At 34.9% G+C, this 12,330-nt stretch overlaps 1 protein-coding gene across 3 annotated transcripts in view; it reads left to right on the forward strand.

Annotated features, from left to right (window-relative positions):
- LOC120426173 (pro-resilin) overlaps positions 1–12,330 on the forward strand; it is an 80,934-nt gene that overhangs the window by 32,762 nt on the left and 35,842 nt on the right. For all 3 annotated transcript variants that reach the window (XM_052710511.1, XM_039590891.2, XM_039590896.2), the window contains exons 2-4: positions 4,993–5,465; positions 5,525–5,802; positions 5,866–5,974. In XM_052710511.1, coding sequence (XP_052566471.1) covers positions 4,993–5,465; positions 5,525–5,802; positions 5,866–5,974 — 860 coding nt within the window. The remainder of the gene's footprint in view (positions 1–4,992; positions 5,466–5,524; positions 5,803–5,865; positions 5,975–12,330) is intronic.

Consider the following 12,330-nt stretch of genomic DNA (forward strand, 5'->3'; position numbering starts at 1 on the left):
TCAACTGTAGGTCGTATCAACAAAGTTCAAAAGAGCAAAATGTAGAAAATTTTCTCAGCTTTTCAATTTTTTTTTAAGTGGGCAAACATGTGCACTAGTTTTAAAAAAAATCCTACATATGGCTATATACTTGAAAACGGTGCACTTAATGAAAATTTCACTAAAGTACTTTTTGATTGCAAATTTGATTTTACATCGAAAAATGCAGTTGAAAAATGCGACCAATATTTCGATTTTTTTATGTTGATTCAAAAATTCATAACTCGGTCAAAGATTTTTTTTTGCACAACCTGGAAATTTCTGAAAAGGAGCGGCCGTGGCTGACTGGTTACGGTGTTCGCTTTGTAAGCGAATGGTTCTGGGTTCGATGCCCATCTGCTCCCAACGAGAAAGTTAAGAACACATAAATTTGAAATGATGAATATGAACGAAAAATCAAAAGTCGCTTGAGGCGGGGTTCGATCCCCCGTCCTTTGGATTGGTAAGCAAAAATGTTAACCACTAGGCCATGATGACTTGGTGTGCGTGGACTGGAATTAATAATACTGTTACAGAGAGCGAGTTGTGGCGCTATAACCACGGCAAATAGTGTCCAGGGCATTCGTGGAAATACAATGTCCCATCCCAGAGGGTTCCGAAGTACCAAACCTTCTTAGCATGGTGCTCCCAACGAATACAACCAAAATCTCGGAGCGTATGGTGGTGTGTCCCCACGCTTCTTCCTCCCCTGTCGATTCAGAATTGTGTTGTTGTTCGAACACTCAGTGCTCAAACTCAACCCAATTACGAGTCATCTCTGCGATACGGCTTTACGCAGTAGGCCTGGCCGCTTTAACGCTTGTGATGTTTCAATGCATTTCAATGCAATGGCGCACTACAAATGTTAATAAATGACAAGAAGAGTGCTAGGCGTCATCTAACCTAAGGCACTCTCCAGGATCCCTTCGAAAGATTGGCTGCGCTAGGGTCTGATTAGATTAGATTAGATTAGACAACCTGGAAATTTCTGAAAAGTTTTATCAATTGTGTTATTTCACTATGATCGCAAAATGATAACCCTCTCTTACCCAATATTGGTTTTGCGGTCAGAAATATTCAAATGATTCTTGACTGCTTCCTTTAACCTATGTACCCTTTCAATTCAAATTTGACCAAATTTAACCCAGTTCTTTCACAGTTATCTTTTACCCCAAAAGCAAATGTCTTGGAGGTTTTTAGTAAATATTTTTTTCAGGATATAAGTTACGAGGTACATAAACAAATTTATGACACTGAAATTGGAAAAGTCACTGACAGTACAACTCTTTCAATAAACAATGAACAAATTTTTGCTTGGAACTCAACATGCGCATTTTGTTTGTTATTAAGTACAAACAAACACAAAGTGTTGCATTTAAAAAAATTGAAACTAACTAAAAATTTCATAAAAAACCAGTTGAATTTGATAGTCATTGTGCTGCGGTTTCTTTTAATGAAATATTAAAAGAATAACTATTTATTATTTCAATTTAGGCCGTTGCAAATATTTTTCAAAGTTTACTTCAACGTTGGCCTGAATAATCAGAGGGCAAAACAAACATATTTTTTTAAACTTCAAAATGTCAATGAAAATTTAAGTTTAATCAACTGAAAACCAGTTAAAATGCATTTCCCCGCGTTTATCATCAATGTCCCACGAAAGTTTTTTTTTGCGAAAAAAAAATTCGTTAATACCTCGGTATTTTCAAAACTAATGATTGGAAAGCAACTGTTTGCCTGCATTTAAAAACACTTTTTTCATCCAAATGTTGAAACGTAGGCTTGTAATTAAAATTTTTATATTTTTTATTTTTTTACACCCCCCACCTCCCCCCCTCCCATCGGCTTTGGTCAGAGCCGAGGGACAAAACTTCAAAAAATATTTGCAACGACTTTATTGACATTTAATAAATCAAATGAAAATTTGAGGTTAAGTAAATAAATCCAAATTTAGTTACAAAACTGTTCTCCTGAAAATGCCTTCTATACTGGAGATATTATTTGATTTCTGTTTCAATAACAAATAAAACTTGTTGTAACCTAGAAACTTTTTTTTCCGTTTTGTGATTCGAACTTATTTTCCTTAAGAAAACATGACACTTTGAAAGTACTTAGATAATCCTATTTATCAATGTTTTCAAAGTAATAGTTGACTATCTCTTGAAACATTTAAAAATATGTGGAGTCGGAGTGGGAGTTTACCATTTGTTGAAAGCCGGAGTCGGAGTCGGCTAAACTCGGAAAGCCGGAGTTGGAGTCGTTGGAAATATGACCTCAGTCGAAATTTAATATTGTATACTTTTATTTTGAATTTTGGGACCACTGATCGAAAAATGTCGTGCATTTAAAAGTTTTTTGCATAGATTTTGATATTATGCAAATTTGTGATAATTGCATTTTCGTAAAATGTACCAAGTTTTCTGTGATATTCCTTATTTATATTATGAAAAATATACTTGGAGTTTGACCACATTAACGTTGACAAAAAAATTTAAATACTTTTTTTCATAAAATTTTATTTTTATTGGATCCTTTTTGATACTGGGACCTGGTTAGGACCGAGTCGGCCTTTGTAATTACATTGATCTTAATGCTAAGTGTAATTACAGAGGATCTTGTGTGAAAATGTTAGTGGGAGAGGAGCCGATTACTCGCGGCCTACTCGGGGTTAGTAGGAAAGGGATTGCTGTTAAAGACAAGGCTTGGGAAAGGAAGGGGGATTTTGTAGGGGTCTTGGTTGGCTCTGCTGGCCTTTGTTTTTGTCTTCAGCCGCAACTCGATGTCCAACTGGTGGGGCGATCTTGCTCTGCTTCCGGTGCAAACCAGAAACGACGGCTTTGTGTGATGCCGAGTTATACTAACATAGGGAAAACTTACTGAAGAAAAACTAAATGGATATTTTGTTAAATAAAATATGCACTAGTCTTAATTTTTTTGCAATCAAAATAGAGTTCATACAAACTGACTTTCGTTTTTTTTTGTTCTCGAAATTTATTGAAATATTTTAGAGCACTGTCAACAGAGGTGACATTTCGCTAGAATCTAGGATGGTGGAAATTATTATACAGGAGTTTAAATTTAGAATAAAAGATTTTCGGAGAATATTGGAAATATGGTAATCCAGAATGAGAATATATTATTTTGATTTGAAACAGAATATTGTATCGATAATGAAAACTTTTTGATAAATTGAAGAAGAGAATTTTATTTTTTTATGTTATTTTTTTATTTGCAGGTATTTCGCGAATGAAAAACACAATGCAAAACATATTTTTTGAAATTCCGTCGTGAAACTACTTACTTTTCCTGTCATTCTTGAACGACGAAATAGCCTACTTTTCTGTACCAAAAATAACAGAATCGAATAGCAACACTTTTCAAACTCAAATGGGTGCTTTTCAGCACTCAAATGGGTGCTGAAAAGTTGAACTTTTTAGCACTTGTTTTGAAAAGTAACACTTTTCAACATTTTTTTGATTTAAACGATTTATTGACAAAATACATGAAAATTTGACTTAAAATTTCACTCAGTGTGTGTTTTTTGGAATTGCAAAAAAATTTGTATGGAACTCGTTGCAAAACTTGATTTTTTCAGCACTCTTCGTATTTATCCAACTCGGTGAACCTCGTTGGATAAATGTACGACTCGTGCTGAAAAAATCCTCTTTTGCAACTTGTTGCATAAACTACTATTCTTAAACAGAAAAAAATTTCACAACTTCATGTTTAAGGCATTGTTGATTGGACTGTTGGCCTCCTATTCTTTTGATTTTATGAAAAATTAGCTTTTTGAGTGTCACCTGATTTTCCAACTGGATATTTCATTTAACATAATTCAGAATTTTCAAATCGAGTCTAACCTTTGAAAATTTCCAAAATATATATTTTAGCAGATTTTCAATAAACTTACGAAACTTGTTGACAATGATTTGAATTATTAATATATCATAAAAAATATAAATCTTGATTTGAATTATTTTAAATTTAAATATTAAAAATATATATATTAGGAGTCAGATTATAATAAAAAAAAAACTGCACATGTTTGAAATTCCATTCTTTCAAAACACACATTTATATTATAAAAAAATGAATTGATTTTTTTTGTATGTTTGAAAAAACTCACGCAATATTTCAGATGTCAGTTTAATGACAAAAATGTTCATATTTGAAAAATAGAAAAAAAATGCAATTAAAAAAAAACAGATATATGTTAAATGAGTGGAAAAACAGAAAAGATATGATTTATGTCATATTTTTCATAAAATTATCGAAAGAACTATTTATGTTTGTAATGAAATGTTTTTAGTTGTTTAAAACTCACAACAATATTACAAAAAAAGAAGAGTGCACTTTCGACTGTTTGTCTATTTAAACATAAAACTAAAAAAAAATCTGTCCGCCATTAAATTGGAACCAGTAACCTCTTGATTTTATGCCTAGTGCATGGTTCAATTAATCCACATAAGGTAGAATAAAGATGTTTTATTAAAATTTTGTAAGGATATTGGATTTTGTCAAAAGTGATTTTAAATGTATCGAGAAATCCAGACATTTTTCATGGTTTTTCTAAAAACAAAAAAAAAAGAGATTATATCTTTTCAAATTTAAAATATTGCATGTATTCAGAATGTAAAACATTAGAATTTTCAGCAAAACTTAAGCACAACCCCATATCCAATGTGGGTTGTCAAACAGAATAAACCATTTTACTGTTAAACTAAATCGAGTTACTACGAATTCGCATACGGTTACATCTCGTCTCTCCTCTCCTCCATGCTACATGTTACTCCAATTGAGCTAGATTTCAGCATCCCACCAACAATGAGCCAATGCCATTTCTCAATTGATGCACCAACTGGTGCATTCGCCCGTCATCATCATCATCATCAGAATGAAATTCTACCTTTTTGTTCGGTGTTATTTTCTCATTAAACCCCTCTAATTTTGCCCTCTTTCTCTCCCCCGACACAGTTGCTGACCTGTGCGCTGGTGGCCTCGCTAGCCTCCGGGGCCAGTCTGTCCGGTGGCCGCGATGGCGACCGTGGCGAAAATACCGTTGGTGGCCACCACCAGGGTGGTTCCTCCTCACCCGGGGGCTCCTCGTCTTCGTCGTCCGGCTCCTCCTCGCAACTGGTCACGGGACCGACGCTGGGCAGTCTTTACCGGAGCACCCGGGACGAATATGGCCGGTACGGGAACCGGGAGCAACGGTGTGGCAGCTGCGGGGGTGGATCCGGTTCCGGGTACGCCGATCGGGACATGAGGTCGTACGGGAGGCCGTTGGGCGTGCACGGGTATTACGCTGGGCGGGGGTCCATCTACGATGACCGGAACTGGTACTACCGGCCCGAGGGTGGATACTACGACGATCGGATGAGCTCGCGGGGTGGTGGCGATGGGTACTACAGCAGCATGAGGCCGAACTACATGGGCATGATGATGGGGTGAGTAACTTTAGAAAAGGGTTTCAGTCGTCATTGAAACAACACCATTTATCCCGCAGATACGACGATCGCTACATGAACCGGTACGACGACCGTTACTACCCGATGTCGACGCGGGGCTACTACGACAACCGGCCAGCTTACCCCACCGCAGGTGCAGGCGCCGGAGTTGATCCGTACGCGATGCGTGGCTACCCCGCGGCTCCGGCTCCGGCAGCAGGTGCCTACCCGGGCTACCGCGGCAACGGGTACGACAATCTGGATCCCCAGTACGACTACTACATGATGCTGGCCAAGGGCGGCGGTGCCGGTGGAGCTGGAGGTTACGGTAATCGAGGTAGGAGCGATTGGGATCTTCGAATCGGTTGGTTGACTTTAACAATTCGTTTTTTAATCGCAGGTGGTTACTACGGAACATCCGGTGCTTACGGAGGTGGCTACGAAGATCGCAATCGCGTCGGATATGGTTATGATCACAAGAACTTCCGGCCCTGGGATGAAACGTACAGGTATAACGTCGACTAGTTCAACTTAACCCATTTTATAAAGTGTATTCAATAATGATTCTTTGAAAGCTTCGCTTTGCCTCGCGCGTTAATCAAAAATGCTTGAAAATTCAGTCCAAATTCCACAAATAACCCGTTTGCAGTTTAGGCCCAATTCCAGGATCCGCTTCAACCGCAGCTTAAAGCTTGTAGTCTAGTCCCCTTTTCCCAGAATTGTAAAGAGTAAGTCCCTCGTCATGCCTCCTAGTCAAAGCAGTGTTCTTCCAGGTGTTCAATAGCTCTTACTCGTTATTTTTTTCATTGTATGTAAACACCTTTTAAAACCCCTTTTCAAAAATACATTTGTGTGTGTGTGTGTAAGTGGATGTCTGTAACTGGGAGAGGGTGAGAAAAGTCCTTGCCGGAGGCCTTCCAACCGGCACCATTTACTCAATTAAAGTGAGAAGTTTTTTTTTCCCTTTGGGTGTGGACCCACAAGAGGGGCTTTTTGTCAACGTTCCGGAACGGTGCACAGGTCTTGATGGAGAATGTGTTTGTGTATGTGTGAACCTCCATTCGGATTTACATTAGTCTCACAGTAGATCGGTTCAAAGAAAATTTAATATTACGTTTTCAGGGATAATGTTGAAATAAACTAATGAATTTTCATTATCTTGAAGCAATATAACGAATAAATACAGAACTTCAAAATTAAAGTAACTTTTTGGAGTAATTTCTGTAAATTTATCGTGCTAGAAAAGCAAACATTTATCTGACATTTACTGATACAAAATTATTCAAAACATTTCATTATTATTTCTATCGAATCAAGTTTTTGTTTGTATTTCTAACAACCTGTTAGTAACAGGTTTCTCATCTTTTTTGTTTTTTTAAACCTTTTAAATTTTTTTATTTATTTTTTTGATGAATTTTTGTTAAAAGAAGCCATTTTGCATCGAAAGTTTTACATACAATAACAACTCTCAAATAAGCCTTTTTTGTTTAAAAGGATTTTTTCATATGTTTTAGGAGACCAAAAAATGCGAATGCAGTTAAGGGTGGTGAAAAATCTTGTATCAGAGTATATTATAGAGGAATGATTTTTTGAAAAAAATATGATTTCCTGCAAATTAAGTTTTCAGTTTTCGATTCAACAATTGGTGAGATTTTTGGAATTCTAAAAAATATATTATTGTTTTAGTCCTGTTAAAACATATTTTAGATGAACCAATAAAATTCTGCTGCTATTTAATGAGGTTGAAAAGATTATTAAAATTTAGAGCGGAATTTATTTTAATTAATTTATTCCTTAAAAATATTTCATCATATATTCTGAATTAAATCTAAATTATCATACAGCCAGGTTCTATGAAACCAACTGTAGTTATCTTGTAAGTAAAAAATTTTAAGAACGCAAATTATTCTGTTTAACATATTCCTAAAAACTATTCGGTCAATTATTTTGAATTATTTCGAAATTATTTTGCAGTCTGGTTATATAAAACCAACTGAAGTTATCAAGCATGTAATCAATTTTAGAACGGAATTTTTTTTTTAATCTATTTATTAAATGATTTCATTACTTATTATGAATTAAATTCAAATTATCAAGCAGCCAAATTCTATGAAGCCAAATGAAGTTATCTGGCAGAAAGATACTTTACAAAAATTGAGCTGAAATTATCTTGCAGAATGTTAATTTGCAAAATTCGAGCTGAAGTCACCTTGCAGAAATCGACTTCAAGTTATCTTGCAGAAGGTGAAAGTGCAGATTCGATGGTTTTTGAAAAAAGCCTCACTGCACGATAACTTCTGTAATAAAAAGTTATCTTGCAGCAATGATTTTTGATTTTTAGTACATTGCAAGATAACTTCTGCTATCTTTAAATTTGTACATTTTCTGATCGTTTTGAAGGCTTAGCTGCACTCAAATAAACATTTCTTTATTTGATTTGGTTCGCTTAGTTCCCAAAAACGTATATTTTAACTTTTGATTTGTTCTGATTTGTTTTATGGAACTCTTAAAGGCAGCCATTCTGCATGATGGTGATAAATCTGGTTCCAGAGATGTTATTTTGATAAGTGCGTCCATCCCGGGGATTCCCGGGACAAAAATCCCGGTTTTTTTTCCAAAATCGGGAATTCTTGAATCCTGGGATTTCCTATGATTTATCCTGGGAATTCCCTAAATTGAAAAAAAGAATCATATTTTGGTCTGGAAATTCAGATTTGGTTGTGGAAATAGTAGAACAGTTGAATACTAAGTAATCGATAAGAAGCATTAAAATAGAAGAACAGTTGAATACTTAGTAATCGATAAAATGCATTAAAATTTGTATTCGGCAAATATCAGCATTTATTTGCCTTATTAGGAAAAATTATTATAATTTTAGTTAACAGGTCCGCAAAATGCCAAGCGCTTTAAATTTTTTCTCTTTTATTTTTTTAATGGAATGGATATATCAACGTACATTTACGATTTTAAATTTAAAAAAATCTCATGTAAGGACTCAAATAAGGACAAATGCTATTCAGCAGCAAAAAAAGTGCATAATATTTTGGATGACTTCGGTTAAAACAGGAACTGAACAAAACAATTAGTACACCGACTTCCAAATGTAATGCTCTAAAATCTCCTGTACCTTTTCAGACTTTAGTCCCGATTTTCCCCCGGTTGGCGGTAGTAACTTGAAGTTAATTTGTAAAATATGTTTTATATAAAACAATGAATTCAAAACTAATCTTAAATATTACGTTGACTGGTATCATTTTACCTGTTGTCGTTCTTTGTTTTTTAGACACATAAAAGAAACTTTTTAAGTTGTTTTACTCATGCCACATACAAAAATTATAAAAGAAATATTTTCAAAGGACTCATGTAATTTTAATCGCAAGAAAAACCATATTGGAATTAAAATTGAAGTTGATTTAAAATCCAAAACACCACAAAGACAAAAAATGATTTTTATCAATTTTTAATTTGTTTTAGGCTATTTAAAAACATTCGTCATTGTATAGATTGAAGTGTAGATTATCACCAATTAATATTATTAAGCTAATCCTATGATTTTAGCTTGAAACATAACAAATATAATGAAAACATAGATTTTATTACTGATACAAACATTTCCCGGGATCCCGGGAATTCCCGGGTTTAAAAAATATTTTTCCCGTTTCCCGGGAAATGGACGCCATAATTTTGATAATAGTATCGAAAATGCTCCGTTTTTGAGTTACAGTAACTTATAGGTTGTAAAACTACAAATATTTTATTTTGAAAAGCTGCAGAAGTTTCCTGCAACTATTTTAAATGTCGAACAATTGGTTTCAGAGGTTTTCGAATCGAATTCGAATCAATGAAAATAAGTTTTTTTAAGTGTCACCTACTTAGCTTGTTATGATCAGCTGACGATATCTCGAAAACCTTTTTTCCGCTTTCAATGTTAACTTTATTTTTTAATGTTGTAAAGTGATTTTTTTGTGAATATTTCTCATTCTTCATTAAAAATAATTTTAAAATTTTGATGTTTTTATAAGAAATACAGTCTAGACTCGATTATCCGATTTCACTTCGGATAATCCAAACTTTAGATAATCGAATCACGAAATTTTATTTTTTATTTTTTCTGTCTGATTTTTGATTGTTGAGCTAAAGAATCCTTAAACTATGCTTAAGTAATTTAAAATTTGTAAATCAAAGATGTTGGCCAATATGGCGGTGTCGAAATATTGAAAAATATGAATTTTATTATTGAATAGGCAATCAAATATTCAAATTTGACTAAAATGGGGTCGCAGTACCCGAATTTAAAAAGAAAAAAACTATTTTTTTTGTTCGAGATTCGATTATTCGAAGTCCCTACAAACCTTCGGATAATCGAAACTTCGGATAATCGAAGTTTCGGATAATCGAGTCTGGACTGTAAATCTATTAGTATGACGTCATAAATGACCTTTTTGAAACGTCAAAAACGTGGCTGATTGTTTGAAAGTCTGTCAACATTAAAATATGTTTTTTTTTTTCATGCTGATTTTTCAATATTCTGAGGACATACCGATATACCTTAAATATTGACACAGTCTAGTGTAAAGTAAAGCTTTTCTGGATCGGAATTCAAATCCTTCATCACAAATATTTCATCACTTTTCTCATTTTCATCTTTAATCATTTTCCAAGAATAGAACAAAGGCCAACACCAACCACCACTTTGGTCAAATTGTTGTATTGCACTAATGAACTATTTTCCCCCCAAGAGCAACAACACTCCACATACGAGCGTTTTAACCCATTTCCTACAAGAAAAAGGGAGGGGAAAATGTGGATAAGAGTCCCACCATCCGTCCCAGAACACAAAAATCACTCACTAATTGTGTGTGTGTGTGTCTGTGTGTGAAGCCATCAAGGAATGTGCATGCCAGGAGAAAAGCTCTGGGTCCATTAGGAAGCGCTTTTCTGTCGTTCTGCCGGTGACAGCGGAAACAAAAGCGGACGGGAGGAAAAATCTTCAGCTTTTCCAGTTCTAGCTTCTAGTGGATGGTAGGACTGACCTTTATGAGTGGCATTGAATGAAAGATGTCGGTGGGTTGTGCTAGAAATATCCTGCATAGATATGGAAAACCATCAATTGAAATATGGCACTGTGAAAACAGGTGAAAATATTATTAATTAAAATCATATAAGGTGAGGGAAACTTCAAAGCCAAGTTGGTTTTAATTTTAGCCATATTTCAATTGCCTAATCTTCTTTTAATACAGTTCTTAATACTTGATTTTTTATAACAACAAAAACACAATGCAAATCATTAATCCGATTGGGAAAATCAATTTAAATGAATTTATGAAGCGTCGATGAAAAAGCAATCTTGCTTGAGGCCTGAGAACTTAATCTTTGTCATTTCAAATCCAGAAGAAGAGTTTTGCTAGCTCTGCATATGTTATTGATTGCTGTACTCAGTTTATCTTTGATCACTGGCATTTAACTATTGCATACCATTACAAAGAAATTACTTTTGTGTCATTGGGATGGTTTCGTCATTAAAAGTTCTTCAGGCATAAAATTTCTCTGCAATTTTATGTTAAACGTTTTTTCATGATGATGAGTACAATATGGAACCGAAAATTTCAGGGTGATTAAAATGTCAATTTCATTTAATGCTTTAAAAACAAAAACATTAAAAACAACATTTCAGCTCTAATTGATGTAAAACAGGACCACGAAATTGAATCTTCGCAAAACATTACTCTGAAATTGACCAACCTCCTCCCTCCCCTTCCCCTCTCCCGGGGAGCAGAAGGCAAACGAGCAAAAGCTTTTAATGAAAGGCCCTAAATTGAGCTTAATGACTGTTCGATTATCCTGACTGCGCCGCCGCCAGGCTGCGATTAAAACCGTGTACATCACACTCCACAGAGCGAAGAACTCGGCGGTGAATTCCTGCCCAAAACTGGGAGCAGCCCCCGTCCGGTCAGGAAGCAATTTCCATTTTTAGAGTGCACGGCATCCAGGTCACAGACAAGTGGATGAATTTTTTAAAATTTCATCATAAATGCGAAAATTGGGAAAAAATATATCAAACGCTGCAATAACATTTAGCAAAAACAGACGAACAACAATTCAAATCTATTTGACTGTGGCCCTAGCTACGATGGTTGTCGAACCGTAAAAGTGCACTCAATTTCTCATTTAATGATCGAATGGACCAAATGTATGCCCCGTGGAACGATGTTCCTTAGCGGATGACCAGGTCAGAGAATTTTTTCATGGAACCTTTTATCCTTAATTTTTCATTTAATGGTCATTAAAAGTCATGGTTTGTTCATCTAATCAAAGGTTCTTTATTTTGTAGCTCAAAATACAGGGAAAAAATATGTTAAGCGGTAGATTGGGGTTCAAATCCCGGCTCGGACGAAGACAACTGCTGATCGTTTCTCTTCTGGATTCAATTGCACAGTAAAGGGAAGGTAGTGTATAATCACAAACTGGAACTTATCAGACACCTTAGGAGTGACGACCCTGGAATATTACCACAAACTTTAAGTTAAGTTAAAAAATAATTTGCCACTGAATCCGCTTTATAATTGCGATTATAACCCGGGTTATAAATTTAAGAACTGTATACTATTCAATGTGGTGGAAATTTTTTTCTCTTGGTGCTAAGCTGCTCATGTTCGCATAAATGTCCCAAATGCAAAAACAGCAAGGTGAGAAAAACGTAAAGAAACGGATTTCTCAAACGATTTTGAACCAAACTGCATCAATAACCCAAAAATTATGAAAAGGCACATGGGACATTCATGTAAACAGGGACAGTGAAAATTAAAGTTAAATAAAATATTTTAAGATTTTTCAAAATTTATTGAAAAATTAAAGCAAAGCAATC

The sequence above is a fragment of the Culex pipiens genome, chromosome 3 (genome assembly GCF_016801865.2).
Source record: "Culex pipiens pallens isolate TS chromosome 3, TS_CPP_V2, whole genome shotgun sequence".
Lineage (NCBI taxonomy): Eukaryota > Metazoa > Arthropoda > Insecta > Diptera > Culicidae > Culex > Culex pipiens.